The 17,389-nt window shown below is 35.5% G+C and overlaps 1 protein-coding gene across 6 annotated transcripts in view; it reads right to left on the bottom strand.

The window, feature by feature from the left end:
- Positions 1-17,389, bottom strand: part of LOC105492818 (EFR3 homolog A) — a 102,919-nt gene that overhangs the window by 67,151 nt on the left and 18,379 nt on the right. For 4 of the 6 annotated variants that reach the window (XM_011760076.3, XM_071067821.1, XM_024796319.2 and 1 more), the window contains exon 2: positions 3,121-3,197. In XM_011760076.3, coding sequence (XP_011758378.1) covers positions 3,121-3,197 — 77 coding nt within the window. Of the gene's footprint in view, positions 1-3,051; positions 3,198-17,389 lie in introns of all 6 variants that reach the window. The other 2 variants (XM_011760077.3, XM_024796320.2) reach the window with 1 other exon arrangement.

Below are 17,389 nucleotides of genomic sequence, written 5' to 3' on the forward strand. Positions count from 1 at the left end.
TCATAGATAGGTGAAGGTGGGTACTGGGATCTAGTAGGTAGAGGCCAGGGATGTTTCCAAATATCTCACAATGCACAAAATAGCCCCCAAAAGTAATTATCTAGACCAAAATGTCAACTGAAGCCTAAGTTGAGAAACCCTGCCCTAGGCAAAGTGAAGGAATCTAGTTTTCCTGTCTATGAGGAATTGGTTTGCCTCTGCTCTAGCTGTCTTCCACACACAGTTCCATGATCTGGCTCTATCAGTTAGCCTCTCTTATTCCTAGTTCTTCGACCTCTCCCTCTGTATCAGTTCCTCCACATCATCATTTAAATACAATTGTGTCTCTCCTATATTTTTAATCCCTTACTAATTTCATTGAGTGATAATCCATATATAAATAACTGCATTGACTTACAGTATATAATCAGAAATGTGACAGTTGTATATATCTGTGAAGACACTGCTAAAAATAAGATACGGGGATACCTCATCCAAAATGCTTGGGATCAGAGGTGCTTTCAACTTTGGCTATTTTTTCAGATTTTGAAATATTTGCAGATACTTAACCACTTAGATAACCCTAATTCAAAAATTCAAAATCCAAAATGCTCCAGTGAGCATTTCCTTTGAGTATCATGTCAGTGCTCAAAAAGTTTTGGATTTCGGAGCATTTCAGATTTCAGATTTTTGGATTAGGGATGTTCAATATGTACAGAACATTTTCATCATTTACAAAAGATTCCCCATGTCCTCTGCAGGCCACTTCTCCCTCTTCCGGCAACCATTGCTCTGCTATCACTATGAATCAGCATGCATCGGACATAAATAGAATCACACAGTTTACAAATCATATCTTTTGTGCAAGATTTCTTTCACTCAACTCATCTCTTTGCCCAGGAACCCTTCTCCAGTTCACATGGATAATTCCTACTCATCCTTTAGGTCTTAGCTTCCTCCAAAAATGTGCTGCGCCCTCCCAACAACCCCCGCTTCAAGTTTCGGTGAGATGTTCCAACTATATGTTCTTTTAGCTCACAGTACTTATCTCCACTATTATATTTTATCAGATCTTTTCATTCATTAAACAAATGAATGCCAACAATGTGCCAGGCACTATGATAGACATTAGGAAAGCAACAGTGAGCAAAGAGTTGCATTAACTCATTTAGTCTTCATGAGAACATTATGAGACTGCTACTATTTATTACTTCCATTACATGATGAGAAATCAAGGGACTTGCCCAGGATCATCTGGCTACTAATTTTAAGAAATTGTTTATCTGTCCCCCTTACTAGATTTCTCTTTCAAGGCAGGGACTATGACATGTTTGCTTCTGCATTTGGGTACCTACTGTCTGACCCATTATGGACATATCACAAGATGTTTGTTTTAATAAATTAAAAATAAGAAATATGGCAAATTGAGTAATGTTTGCCATACGTATTCAAGGTTCATGCAGATCTTTTCCTTTTAAAAAATCTAACTTTAAAGACTGCTATTTAAATAAATCTTATACAAATCCTTGCCAAAAACAAGGATTCTTTCTCTAATTTACCTGTGGTCATTTCAATGATCAAGTGTACAAAGCTCCCTCACTGCCTACGAGTTAAAGTGACTAAAGAGAGGCCTTGCTTGTCATTCACAATCCTCTAAAATCTGGCCTCCACCTTACCTTCAGTAACCATATGTCCTAGACTTCTCAGGAAAATAATTATTTGGATATTCAGCGTACTAACTGATAACATTTGAAATTTCAAATGAGAAATCATGGTCAACACGATTACCACCCTTACACTCTAAAATTAGGTTATATAAACCTTTGCTAAGTCTGATGGATAACTTGCTCTAGGCTTCAAATATATGTCTTGCTTTCCCATGTCTTTTCTCTTTCCCCTCACTTGCAATAAAGAGACTAATCTTGTCTACCTCTCCAGATGGTATACATCCTTCAAAGCTCAGTAAATCTCATTTCCTCTGTGAATGCTTCCTGGAGGTTCCCAACTCACAGTGATACCGACTTGCTTTAGAGGCAAAAACTTTCCACCTGATTTACTCAGCATTTTACTGACGATTTATGCATTGTAATTTCATATTTAGTATGTTTCTGCTTTATGTCAGTTACTGCATGGAAAGGTCCTTAAAGGCAGGTACTGTATCTTAGGATTTTTAATATGTCACAAATTATCCAGGATATCTGGTAGCCAATAATATTTAATTGATTAACCTCCTCTACATAACTGAAGGTTTAAACAGATTTGGTTAAAAATAAGATACATCAACATTAAGTTAATATTAAGATAACCAAAAGTTTTATACAGGTTGTTACATTTTAAAATAAAGCAAATTTTGGAAGTCAAAAGCCATGTAACTTTTTTTTGTTCATATTCATTTAACATGAGACTACAGAAGTCTTAGAAAGGTTGAGGCAATGTGAAACAAAATCACCCCAACCAGTTGCTTTGAAACCAGTAATCTTCACAAATAAAATAATTGTTATTAAAAAATTAAATAGTATTTAAGCAAAAAGAAAAACTCTGCCTGAAACCATCTTTCTTTACCTCTCAGTTCTCTTCTAAAAACTGTGAGGTCAATCTGTATTTATTCTTTGGATCTTAGCTTAGATTTTATCTCCTCCAGGCTTTCTTCTCAACCCAAATTGGGTATCACTCCTATTTACTCCAGTAGCAGCCCATACTTCATTAGCCTAGTACAACATTTTTTCACAACAAATTGTAATTACCAATTTACTTATATATGTGCATAATGAGAGTAGAAAACCTTCTCTCTGTTCACAGTGGTATCATGAGCACTTAGTTTAATCTGGTACTGGTTCATAAATTAATGAACATAAATTAATGAGACAGTGTTACTTAAATTAGACACTACATAAACTATAAAAGAACATCAACTGTCCATTTTTCCAGATTTCTGCCTAATCTACTAAAAGGATCTGAAAACTAGACAAGCAAGCATGAGTCATTTAAGAGTTAAAAAAAGGAAAAGTACAAAAAAAGTAGTACAAATGATGAGATGTAGGGGTAAAAGTAGAGAAATGAAATTAGGGAAACCTTAGGGAGGTCAGCGGGGGGCAGAATGGGTCAGCAAAGAGAAGGATCAGTAGATGTAGATCAAATTACTTTTGGATCTTCAGGGAATATGTTGTCCACCAGGCGTTTGTAGCGAGGACGCAAAGCGGAACAGCAACAGCATACTCCTGTATTAAAAAAAAAAAAATCAAGAAATACAGAGATTATTAATATTGTAAACTGACCTGGAAATTCAAGTTTCTGAATATTAACGGGCTATATAAAATACAAAATTCAAACTGCCACAAATAAAGATATACAAATGTAATCAGGGATTAAGAAAAGAGTAAGTTAAATTTCTTATCCTTACTCCAAAGACATGCAGCTTCTAAGAATTTTTGTTTAACATGCATACACGTCCTGCCAAATTCATCTGACAAAGTGAAAACAATGTCCATGCCCCCTTTACCTCCTTTCTGATGTCATCTTCCCACAACTCCGTCATACTCCCACCCACCTGTCGCAATCCACTCTACGCCAGCCACAGTGGTCTCCCTGCTAATTCTACCTAGCTAGGCCCCCTCCTTTGGATCTTAGCTCTCACTGTTCCCTCTGCCTGGGGCATGCCCAAGTATCTACTAACAGCTGTAATAATTCTGTCACCTTCTTCAATTCTTCATCTAAGCCTCTCTGACCACCCTTACCCTGCTCTACCTTCTTTTTCCCATAGCACTTATCACCTAACACATTAAATAAACTTTCTATTGTGGTTACTGGTCCTCATCTGTGCACCCTCACCAGGACATAAACTCAGATGAAGGCAGGGATCATTGTTTTGCTCACTGATGAATTCCAAACAACTGAAATAATCTAAAAATACTTCAGATCAACATTAATACTGACACTGAAATAAATTAAAACCAAATATGTATTAAGCACACAAGCACTGAGCCAGGTCCTGTATTGCAATGATGAAAGAAGCTTATAACCTGAAAAGAAGATTAAGTGAGTACTTAGTGAACACTAATGCAAAGCCAAATATAGTAAATTCAAATTGTTAGCATGGCAGAGACTGGCCATACGTCTAAAAAACAAGTCCTAATGCTTCAAGTTTTCTATCAGAATGGGAAATGTTGTTATTTTCAATAAGAAAGATTCTTAATAAGCTATTAAATTTCACATTTCTGATGTTATACACTATACACTGCTTTTAGTTTAAAAAAGCTTGAAATATAAATGTAACCTTGGAATGCAAACAATGTCCAGTTCCCACTTTTGGGAAGCTTAGGTTTATCAGGAGACAGATAAGCAAATGGTGAAGTGTCCAGTGGACAGCCACGGGTTAAAGAACATGGGTTTGGAACAGATAGATCTGAAGCGAATCAGTCTCCCTCTGTCCAGCTGGGCTGGGTGGGTTGTCTTACTACACTCAAGTTTCCCCATCAGTAAAAACAGATGTAATAATGCCTTCTTCATAATAATGAGAATTAAATAAAATTGTATATAAAGCTCTTATTAAGCAAACACTCAACAAAATGGTAACTATTATTAGTAATGCAGTAAGAAGAGTATTATAATCAGGGTAAGCAGATGATGATCAAGGGCCCTTAAGATAGGATTCCCAATAGCATAAAAACCTTTGTTGTAAACCCATAATTGAAAAACCACAAATTTTACATACGGTTCACAACCGTAACTACATCAGTAGCAGGAGGGACAATTACCACTTTCTGAAGATGACATGTGCAGCACTGTACTAAGGATGTTACACCATTATTCACTCACTCCTTTAGCAACTCTCTGAGGGTCATGATCATCTCCATTGGATAAATGAGCAGACCAGCTTAGAAAGGCCAATTTTGTCCAGTAACACCCAGCTGGGGAGGATCTGAGGAACTGCAATTCCAACCCAGACCTGATGACTTCAAAGAGTAACTGCCACACTAAACTCAAGTACCAGCAAATTTCTAAATTATTTTAAATATTTTAGCTTTCTATAAATCATGACCAATGAAAATAATTGCAGAAATGTATGTGCCTAACAGATGAGGGATGCATTGTCACATAGGGAAATAAATGATCACCGTGAGTTTCTCGGGAAGGTCAACACAAAACAAAAACATCTTTTTGACCACTTACCAAAAATAAAAAACTACCCACTATAAAGAAGGCATATAGATTGAAATTTTTAATTTACAATTTCAGGTTTTTATAAAATTATATCAAAGACAATATAAGGTTTAAATAATTGGCAATAATAAGCACAAAAGAAATTACTGTATAGACTTTTAAATAAATAAGAATACTCTACTTATAAATATCACAAGTAAAATAAAATCACTGGACCTACTCAAGTATAGAAATGTAGTTGACTCCCTTGTTGAAGTAAATTCATAAGGCTTTTCGAGTTCAGCTGCAGGTACCTGAACATAGTCCTTCATGTTGTATCAGACTACTTTCTGGTCGATCTTTCTGACTCGAGATCCTCTTACCTGCTGTTGAGGAAGTGCCTAGTTCACTTTACTTCTAATTAATTAGCAGAGGGCACAAAAGTACTGGAACTTATCTAACTTGTCACTGACATCAAATATAAAGCTATCAAGAACTTGATAATATCCATATCAAGTTCTGCTAGCAAAGCCAACTAGCTTAAATAAGATACTATTAAAGTATTTATATTGCTGGCTTCATAAAAGTAGGTTTTTCATACAGGTTAAATAAGAAAGCAAGCCTACATATACCCCCTTTCCTTAAGGCATTCTTTCAGTTCCTCCTCATCCTAGCTTCTGATCCCTTCCAACAAACTCACTTAGGTCCTAAAACTAACATATTTGTGACCTCATCCCAAATTCCTCTTTCCCAAAAGCAAAAAAAAGAGGGGGATGAGCATATCACAGAAAGTCTCCAACAACTGGCACGTCTAAGCAATATAAATTATTCCTTTAAATTTAATTCTATATTGCAGTTCTTTTCTCCAATTGTATGTCTAGTGCCTTTGCAGTATTTGTCATCTAGGATATATTCAATAAATACTATTATCAGTAAAAATAAATTAATTTCAGCATATAAAGGAGAAAGTTATCCACTATTCTCCCCCTACAGCATGTAGCATTCAGAACTCTGATTATGATACATTAGAAAAATATGAAATAGGAAGGCTCAAGTGGGGTAACTTTGGGAAAATAGAATTCAGACACAGTGGATAAATTATAACCAAAAAAGTGCCAGGCTGAATATTATAGTAGTGTACACATAGGCTCAGGAGTAATCTATTCAATACAGCTCTCTAAGCCTTAGTCAGTGAACAGGAAAATCCTACTACCTACTTCTCACAGTTAAGGGTATTAAATTAATAATACATAAAAAGTGCCTAGAGTGTAGAAGCCACCTAAACACACTTAATATGCTCTTTTTTTATGAGCAAATTTTACATACTCCTGAAGTAACATTTCTTTAAAGACATCTGTGATATTGTGAAATATATATTTAGTCTTCCCATTTCCTAACAAATAGCTTCTGATAGCCTTAGGTTCTCCAAAGTGCTAAGCGTCATTGTGCATACTAATGAGTTGACTGATGGCTGGGGGCTCAAGGATAGCTTCCAGTGTGGGTTAGTCACGGTAAAGAGCAAGGCATAACCAGAGGGTAGGGACTTTCAGCCATAACCCCTCACCTCTAAGGATGTGGGACGGGCTGACAGTTAAGCTGGTTATGGGTGGCCAATGATTTAAATCAATCGCGCCTTTATAGTGAAGCCTCTATAAAAAACCCAAAAGGACTGGGTGTGGATGGGCTTCCAGGTGGCTGGACACATGGAAGTTCCTGGAGGGTGACTTATCTGGAGAGAATATATTTGGAAGCTCCTCACCCCTTCTCCGATACTTGGACCTTTGTATCTTTTCCATCTGGCTGTTCATCTGTCTCCTTCCTAATCCCCTTTATAATAAACTGGTAAATGTAAGTAAAGTATTTCTCTAAGTTCTGTGAGCCACTCTAGGAAATTAGTTGAGCCCAAGAAGGGAGTGTGGGAATCCTGATTTATGGCTGGCAGAAGCACAGGAAAAACAACCTGGGGCTTCCAATTGGCATCTTGAGAGAGAGAGAGACAGAGAGAGTGTGTGTGTGTACGTGAGAGAGACTGTGTGTGTGTGTGTGTGTGTGTGTGTGTGTGCGCGCGCACTGGGGGGGAGGGGGGCAGCGGGGAGGCAGTCCTGTGAGACAGAGCCCTCAACCTGTGGGCTGTGACACTACCTCCAGGTAAATACTGCTAAGAACTGAATTACATTAGAGGACACCCAGCTGGAGAACTGCTGGCTCGGTGCTTGGGGAAAATCTCCCACACATCTGATCACAGAAGTGTTCTGTGTTGTGACAGTATAGGAGAAGAAGCAAGCAGTTTGTTTTTTCTACTCGATACCCCAAGAAAATTCTTCTCCTTTGCTCCCCTAACATCATTCTCATATAGATTCAGCAATGCCTCTTAGTCCTTAAACAGCAGTGATGCCAATTGACCTCTAGAAGAGGAAACATCCTCCTCCAATAATGAGGTATTACAGCTAATTTCCAATCCATCCTGCTTCAAAGAGGCATTCATAGCAGGACTTGAGCAGCTGCATAGAGAACCTCAAGGTGAAACTGATAGTGGGGATTAGGCAGGCAGGCACTCAAAGGTACTAGGAGAATTCTGAATACTGGGAACCAATATAGTAAGTGGTTGGTTGACTAGTGAGTACTTCTGGTTTGTGACAACATTTGCTTTCCTATGCAATTCTATAAATTTGGGGACTTGGAGCATTAAAAAAAAAAAAAAAAAAAAAAAGACCCCTTTAAAAATAAGCAACTTCCACTTTCAAGGGACTATATTATTCAATGATAATTTAACTGGAAATATTGATGTCTCAACCACTAACTGCCACCATGCCACTGGCTATACTTGGGATAAAGCTATCCTCCAAAACAAAAATGCTAAGTTAGTAACACTGTCACTGGAGATGAAGAATGCTTAGATTGTATTAATATTATGGAAACCGACTGGATGGCTTTGAATTAAGTGTGTTTCATAATCTATAAAAGCATACAATAATAGTATCTATACCTTCTATGTAGCAATTCCCTCATTTAATTCTAACATGTAACATAATAGAAATTCACTGACATATGTATGGCTCACTAGATTTCATACTTTTAAATGACAGTGCTTATGATTACAGGATTTTGGTCCTTTATGCCCTCACTATATATTTCTATCATAGCACCTGTAACAATCTACTGCTCTTATTTACATATATGTGTCTGTCTTCACCACCAGAATATGAATCCCTCAAATGCAAAGCCCATATATCTTACTCATTGTTATGCATGTCAGGCATAAAGCAGACATTTATAAAAATGCTTTTTCCTAAATAAATAAGGACAACAAAATATAAAGTGAGTTTAACATCTGCTCCTATATGCTATAAAAATCAATAAAGTACACTGCCCACCATAAAACACTAAGTGCCAGAATGATATGATTTTTTCCGACAAACAGATGACAATGTCAAAGGAATCACTTTGAACAATTCAGGTTTTATTTTTAGGTCTAGCAGAGGCCACCAGTAATCAAGGTGAAAAGAGACAGACTTTCTATTAGAAGATTTCTAAAATTAACCACTTCAAGAACTCTAGCTCTGTGGTGTCCAAAACCCTTTAAAAGAGTCTGCCTCACATATATTCCCCGCAAGGTTAAAATTAAAAGTCAAGTTACTCATTCAGTTGATGTGAGAACAAGACATTTACTTCACACAATCAAAAATACTTAGCAATATTACAGTTCCACTCACACATATCCTTTCCAGGTACCAAAACAATTTACATATAATGTGTGCGTGTGTGTATATACACATATATGTCACACGCAGTAAAGCTAAATATGTATGTGTACTGCATATTATCTTACCGGAAAAAAACTAAATATTACTCAGCAGAGCTACCCAAAGACAAGAGCAATACACACACACACACACACACACACACACACACACACACACACACGTATTATATATAATTCTGTATTTATACATATATACACACACACATATTATATATAAAGCCTGTAATATAGGTGTTATTTTAGCACACTATGCTACAAATGACAACTACAAGGACTTAAAAAGGTGACTACATACTTTAAAAGAAAAAGGTTTAAAACTTAAGTTTTGAAACAAAATTTGGACATTTTAGGACAAAGGCTCTCCCATGTCAAATAGACTGCACGGCCATAAGCACCACAGAGGTTCAAAGGAGAGAAAACAACTTCTGGCTAAAGTGAAAAGAAGTTTTACCCAGGACATGGAACTTGAACTGGATACTGAGGACTCCCCTGAAGAACGAGTAAGACTGAACTAAAAGGAATAAACTAGAGACAGTGAAGGACAACTGTAATCAAATGGAACAACACAAGCAACACTAGGCAGGATGGCACATGGGAAAAACAAAATGCATATTCTAGTATCCCAGAGCTTTGAAAGAAAAGTGGGAAAACATGAAAAGAGTTTGGTGACTAATTAGATATGGAGTCAAAAGAAAAGGAACAAAATAATCTTATCTTCAGAAAAGTGTTCCTTTTAAAAGGATTTTAATCCATTAGAGGAGTATTTTATTACACGATTCTTTCCACATATAATCGTAAACCTTCTCTCCTTTCATTTTCAATTTCACTACTTGATTTTAATTCCTAGGCACATAAACCTTATGGAAAAAGAGGACAACAAAGCAATAAATGGAATTAAAGCTCCAATTCTGTTTTAAAAGATGGTCTTCTCCTTACATTGCAATAACTTTGCTCTATAATAGGCATAACACAGACAAAACTCTTGTACACTTCTCCAAACAATTCTGGGAAACTGTAGAAAAAAATAAAACAGCACCTTTTTTTCCTGAGGCAACTAACTGGTTTATACACTGTATCTGATTTTTTCCCACTATTACAATTTTTAAGGTAAAAAGTTTTAATTTTAGACATTATCCTACTTATTAGTAGTCAAGTTACAGACTTACATTTAGATTTAACTTTACTATATTTTATCATATTTATTGGAAAAAAATTAAATATTACTCAGCAGAGTTATGCAAAGACTAGAGCAATAAAATACAGAGTAATCCCGGCTTTTGGAAAATATTATTCTGAGAGATTTCATTGGAAAAGCTTCTAGAACCATCATTTGAAAAAAAAAAACAACACAAATATTAAAGTCAGATAATATAATTCCCTTTTCATCTCATCTGATCCTGGCTTAGTTTGCAAAATAGGAAACAACCCAATGGATGAAAGAGAAACCAGAGCTGCAACCAGGAGAGAAAAGTACTCATACCTCTACCCCACCACTGTACAACACTGCAAGGTTCATCCCTATTTTCAAGACCATATCCCTGGACCCTGCATGTCACAGACCATCTTCAATGCGCTCAGCTGGCAGAGTCTTGGCAAGGAGACTATACCGCCTCAGTGTCCCAATCTACAGAGGTAAGTAATCAGATGATGCAAAAATAAAAACTGAAACAGTATGTGATTCCCTTTTGTAATACATAAAAGATTAACTAATGTCTTCTACAATGTCAGTAGTACTCTTAGAATTAAAAACAGAACATTTTCATTGTTGTAATTTTTTTTAAAAAAGATGTAAGCAGTGACTTTCTTCTTTAATGCAAACCATGGTACTATTACATTGAAATTTACTTTGCATAATTAATATGTTTCTGAGGACGGTAGTAGTTACGTAGCAGTCTAAGATAAACGTTAGGGATCATGATTAAGAGGGAGAAAAACAGAGGAAAGGCATAAGGCAAATCAGACTATCCACAATTTATAATAGAACTGAGAGTGAATTTACAATAGTACTAAGCACTAACATGTTCTAAGAGTCCTACTAAAATGCAGTCTAACAAAAGCACTTGTTGGCAAAAATAAAGTGTTTCCCTATATTTGTAAGGAAAACAGTTGGCAAAGTCATTATGGAGACAGTTTCCATTTCTAGAGTGCATTTCAACCAATCAATCAATATCTTTGGAGCTTTCTATAGGAAATTACTTCCATGTCTCAGAGAAAATCTTGGTAAATACACAAAGTAACAAAGCTAGCCATGTATAGTAGTATTTTACCTTAAAAACGGAGATCTGTGTTTCTGGTAACAGCTTCCTTTAAAACTAAGAGCACAAAAGAAACTGAACTTACAGCTTCCCTTTTATTAGCCTATTTATAAGCTAAATATTTCCTGTAAAGGACTTTTAACAACCTGAACAAATATTCATGAAACACCAAGGAGCACTGTTAAATTGTCTTTTTGAAAACTGCTTTTGTTATATCAATGCTTGAACATAAGCTAATGACCCCGGAACTGTCACTCATTTCTAAACCACTTTAAAAGAACAAATTATTTTGAGACAACTAAAACTTTCTGTAATTCAAAAATACTATTAAGGTAAATTAAAAATTCCCCTCCCATCATGGCCCTCATGCACACGCACGTTCATTCGGCAGCCACTGCTCTAGAGAACCACTTCCCTTGTAAAACGATGTAGAGAATTCAGCATATGACTTTTTTTTCTTGTGTACCTCAGGTGTTTGGGAAACTGTCTTTATCTAAGTCATGCAATAGGTAAGTTATAATATAGACTGCACCTCATAATATCATCTTATATATTATAATAACTGAATCATAAACAGCACTATAAAGAACCAGGAGACCAAATGAGTGAGAAAAAAGACTTCACAGGAGATGCTGATGTGATAAAGACCTATCACTGGCAACAGGGAGCTGGTATTTGTGACTAAGACCACTAGAATTTCCCTATTATTTTCAAATGCTGCCACCAGACCTCATTGGGGAGGAGATTTTTTAAGTAATTTGTATAAATGAATACTTGGCAGACTCACTTCAGAAATAAATCAGGACTAAATGGTCTTTAAAATCCTAAGCCAAGTATTTCAAGTTCAGTAAAGGAAAAGTGAAATTATCATGATCAAATTTTCCACGTTTTTCTAAAACATGACCAGACCTTTGAAATTTTCTCTTTTCTTGAGATTGTGCTAATATGTTTCTCTGTATTTCATTCCATTGTGTTCTTAAAATTATCAGTCCTTGGGATTCATTTTACATGCAATGACTAGAGAACAGGTTACACCTTTGGATAAACTATTCTATTCACCTGTTCCTGTCTTCCCTAGAGAAGACTTCTGCTGTAAGAGAGGAAAAGTGACTTATTTTACTCATGAGTCTGGAAAAAGGAACCCAGTAGGCTCTAAAACGTAAGCATCAAATCTATATCTGCACCATCTGCACAATATACAGATAAGATACATGGACTTTAAAGAATGCTCCAGTAATGAGGAAACATCAGAAAAAGAAATTAGGAACATTTTAAAATGCAAGTAAAAAGGAAAACATGATTTTATAATAAAGTTACCATGTACATCTTTCCCCTCTGTGAAAGAAAATTGCAACCTTGGAAATGTGAAGTCCTCTCTAATATATTAGACTAAAATATTAATCATTTTATAAGTTGCAATTAATTATAGTCAAAATGCTATAATAAAAAGTGAAAACACCATTTGACTCCCACACTTAAAATACATAGAAAGTTTAAACTGATTATCATAAAAACTAGCTGGACATGGTGGCACACACTCATAGGCTCAGTTACTCGGGAGGCTAAGGAAGGATGCACCTGAGCCCAGGGGATTGAGGATGCAGTGAGCTATGATCATGCCACTGCACTCCAACCTGAGCAACAGAGCAAGATCCTGTCTCAAAAAAAAACCCTCCAAAATTTTTTTTTAAAAAAACAACTTACAGGTGTGTTTCTTGAGCTATAAGTAAATTTTGGCAGTCAGTAGACATATATCTTAAAATGTAATTTTTAGTATCTGGCACCACACATTTTACATCACTGTGCCACAATAAAGCTTTGACTACACAAAATAATAAGATACAAATTTTTTTTTATTTCTTCAATTTCATCATTTTTGATGTGGTTCTTGTGTTTAAAATGTGCTACTTTTACACCCCCCCCCAAAAAATACTTCAGTCTGTTAATTTTAACTATATAGTACATCATAGACATTTACAAAGAAATTTGAAATCACAGATAATACAAACGGTTTTTTTAAAGTCACCATAATACATTCTGAAACTGTGACTAATATACTGCATTTCTTGATCAATGAATTAGCCTTTGAGACAGCAATTCACATTAATATTTGAAGTATATTGTTTATAATTTTTATAACATGAAGCTAATAGTATACATTTTTTTCTAGTCTTACAACACAAGAAAGCTAATAATCAACTATAACCCTATAATAGATTTTAACTATTTTATTCATTGACTACTCTGGTTTTAGTCTTGACAGTGTGATTACTGACCTTGCTGCATTTATTTTAAAACTCTCTCTCTCTCTCTCTATATATATATATACAATAAAATAAAATTAAAATAAAATAATCTAGCCACAATGAATACCAACATCAGCCTGGCATATTCATTACTGTATATACTACTGTTCTGTTTTAGGCCTTAGCAAAATTTGGGACGAGGATAATTATTTTAACAACTGTGAAGGAAAACACAGGATCAAGGACAAAGTACAGGAAGGCGATCTTTCTACTAAAACCCAATTTAAGGCAACTTTACCTAAAAGCACTCACTATACTTAATATAGCATAAAGACTTATCTTTTAAAAATTATAATCAGGTCTTCAGGGAGAGAAGACCTTATTAAAAAAAAAATTACTTCCCTCTGCCACAGGAAACATATTACTTATTAAGAGCTTCCTCATTCAGATTTTTGCAGAAGCCAATATATTTGTATCATTTTTATACTTCTGTGTTTTCATATTTAACGTCCTCAAATCAAATCAAGATATTTCTTCATAATAATTTTTATATAGTTCTCTGGATGCTCTTCATCACATATTATTGATTGGAAATGGAGTGCAATGCATTACCTGCCTGCAAGAGCTAAATTTACTGATAATTGAAGGACGCTTGCCCCACTTCATAGATTCTGCAAAAATGAACTGCTGTTGAATTTGACTAACTGCACAGATTGTGGTGTATTTGAAGGCTACTAAGTACAATTTATAATGCATAACAAAAATCTTCATTATTTTAGTTACAAAATGCTTAGCACAGGACATATCACATAATAAATGTTAAAGTATCAGGTATTACTCAGATATTTAAAGGACATCATGTGAAAAAGGGACTAGTCTGTGATATCCTCAAAGGACAGAACCTGGATGTAAGTATATTCCTGAGACTCAAACCAGAGGTCAGACTAAGGAATCTCTCTAAGGTTTATTCTCTCAAGCACATGACATTCCAACTCAAATGCAAACAAACATTAACTAATTTTTGTTGAAAGTAGTATATAAGGTACTGTGGAAGATAAAGAAAAAAACTGTAACGCAAAATATTATTTAACAAGAACGTACATGCTTGAAAGAGTAGAAGGATCCACCTATAAACAATATAAATAAGATATAAGACAAATAAGAAAAATCGAAGTCTAGAAAAGCTTCTTAGAGGATGTAAAAGATGAGCTCAGCCAAGCATGAACACGAAATGAGTAGAACAGATTATTTCTTAGAGACCAGAAGATGAAAAGACTTTTCTGAGTTGGACTGATTAGGACAAGTTTCTCCTTTCAAGAAACCTGAGCTTTGAGTTAGCCTTTGAAGAAAGGAAGAAAACAAACAGAGGGAACAGGGTATTCTAGAAAGGCTGAGGGAAACAGGATGTTCTGCTGTAATAAAATGACTAGCCCAGCTGAACTGCAGATTTAGCTCTGGAGCCTAGAGAAGAAGAAACAGAAAGATAAATTAGCAGTAGCTGTACAAGCATATATGATAACATATACTTCTCTCTCCTCAAAACTTTAGACAACCTTGTACATATATGGATGTTAAGCTTGGACTTTGTAGGCACTGTAAACAACTCAAAATGTTAGAGTAGGGCAGTAGCATGATGAAAACACTGTAATTATGTGATTAGTCTTTTCACGTGTCAAAGGATAAAAAATTACTTTGTGAAAAAATTAAAGATAATTATATCAATAACTATGAAGAAAAATGCAGAGTCAAGGACAAAGTACAGTAAGGAGATCTTTCTTTCTTTTTTTTTTTTTTTTTTTTGAGACGGAGTCTGGCTCTGTCGCCCGGGCTAGAGTGCAGTGGCCGGATCTCAGCTCACTGCAAGCTCCGCCCCCCGGGTTTACGCCATTCTCCTGCCTCAGCCTCCGGAGTAGCTGGGACTACAGGCGCCCGCCGCCTCGCCCGGCTAGTTTTTTGTATTTTTTAGTAGAGACGGGGTTTCACCGTGTTCGCCAGGATGGTCTCGATCTCCTGACCTAGTGATCCGCCCGTCTCGGCCTCCCAAAGTGCTGGGATTACAGGCTTGAGCCACCGCGCCCGGCCAAGGAGATCTTTCTATTAAAAATCTCTTTTAAGACAACTTTACCTAAAAGGATTTACTATACTTAATACAGCATAAAGAGTAAACTTTATAAAATATAACCAGCTTTTCAGATTTCTATTGAAATTGCCTTCATCTGTTTAATTAGATATTTATTAATGTCATTTCTGAGTATATAAAAATACTGAAGGGGGTATGCAGAAATAATTCCTTTGGCATAAAATGCTAATAATCATACTTTGGTAATAAATGATCTCTACACTGGTCCTTAGTGTTCATGAGAAACAATCTAATAAGCATTCATTTTATGACCTAAGAAGTATCTGTACAGCAGGTCTTAGCAAGATACAGCAATTACATTAAGTCCCTGATACTTAGTTTAGCACAAGCTAAATGTCAAAAATGCCAATCACAGTGCTGCGGGTTTTTAAATTTTAATTGCTTAAAAAAAGAGGAAACTACATCTACTAATGCCAATTTCAAATTGCTTCATTCATCTTCACTTAGTTCTGTTACCACTTCTTTGTAAGCCAAAGGACACTGCTTCCTACTGAAAGCTGAAGAGAGAGATGTTTTGGCAAGAAGCAGTTCTTCTCAGTGCGCACTGGCAAATGAGGTTAAGCAGGAGATTGTGACTCAGCTAATGCTGGTTCCCAACTTTTCTCATTTTAATATTTTGATATGTTCCTTCCGAATTAACTTGCCATTCAGGTGACAAGAAAGCCTCCTGAAGTTCTTGGTAAATAAAACACTTTATACTAAAACGAGATGAATGTTTAAAATTCAAACCTAGACTCAGAATAACAACGTTTTATTCTTCCTAAGAAGCATCTGCATGTGGCATTTCCAATTTGTCAAAAAAAAAAAAAAAAAAGAAAAAGAAAAAGAAAAAGAAACAACCCTGACATTTTCCCAGATGCCTTTTAAAAGGCCATGAAGTTTATAGAGCAAAATGAACACGTTAGAAAAAAATGAGAACAAAACATTTTATTATATGTCACACAAATATTGAGAATGGAAAAGGTAATTAATATCCACAATTAGACAATTTAAAAGATAGTTCCTTCAGTGCATACCCACGAAAACTCAAATCACTTATTTTAAAAAGTATACATGATCAATAGCTTATTTTCGCTTTATAGACACACGCCAACATATTTTAAACAGTAAAGTCACGTAATACTTTGTCAAAATAACGATCTCCCCAATTTATTTATGTTTCATTGACAGGCCGGTCTTGGAGGTGAACCTATGCAAAATCTCTACCTTTTCAGCCTTACTTCCCAATAAAGCATAATATTTTTCACAGCCAGCAAAAGCTGTGAATACGCTTTCAAATCAAGTCTCAAACATTTTTATTCCAATGCATTTGCTCATACCATTCATTCTGTGGAGAATATTGTTGTCTCAACAGAAAGTGGTATTAGTAATAAGTATTCAGTAGTAAGTCAATATGCATTCCAATTACAAAAAAGTTCCTGGAGATAAAATCTGTTATAAGTCATAAAATAGGAAGTTCAATAATTTTAAATACAACTTATGATACTGAGTTGGTAAAGAAAACAAGAAACCAAAAACAACCTAAGAATTTCCAACAAACTGTTGGAACAGAAGGACAAAGAGTGAAAACATGAAGCATGATTATGTACCTGGAAAACCAAGGCAACAGGCTAACATACAGGAAAGTGGGAGAGTTCTCAGTTGTCACACTCAAGTACATTGATGTGTGGGAACAAGGCTGTCCATTTACTAGTCAGAACAACTGGAGAATTTAAGAGAGAAATTAAGAGTAAATGTGATTTTAAGAAGCAATGGACAAGTGTTGTGGGTTGAATTATGTTCCCCCAAAAATATGTTTAAGTCCTAACCCCAGTAAAGGCTGAATTTACCTTATTAAAAATGCTTGAGACAGGAAGTGTTTCAGAAT

This window comes from Macaca nemestrina, chromosome 8 (assembly GCF_043159975.1).
Source record: "Macaca nemestrina isolate mMacNem1 chromosome 8, mMacNem.hap1, whole genome shotgun sequence".
NCBI classification, from domain to species: Eukaryota; Metazoa; Chordata; class Mammalia; order Primates; family Cercopithecidae; genus Macaca; species Macaca nemestrina.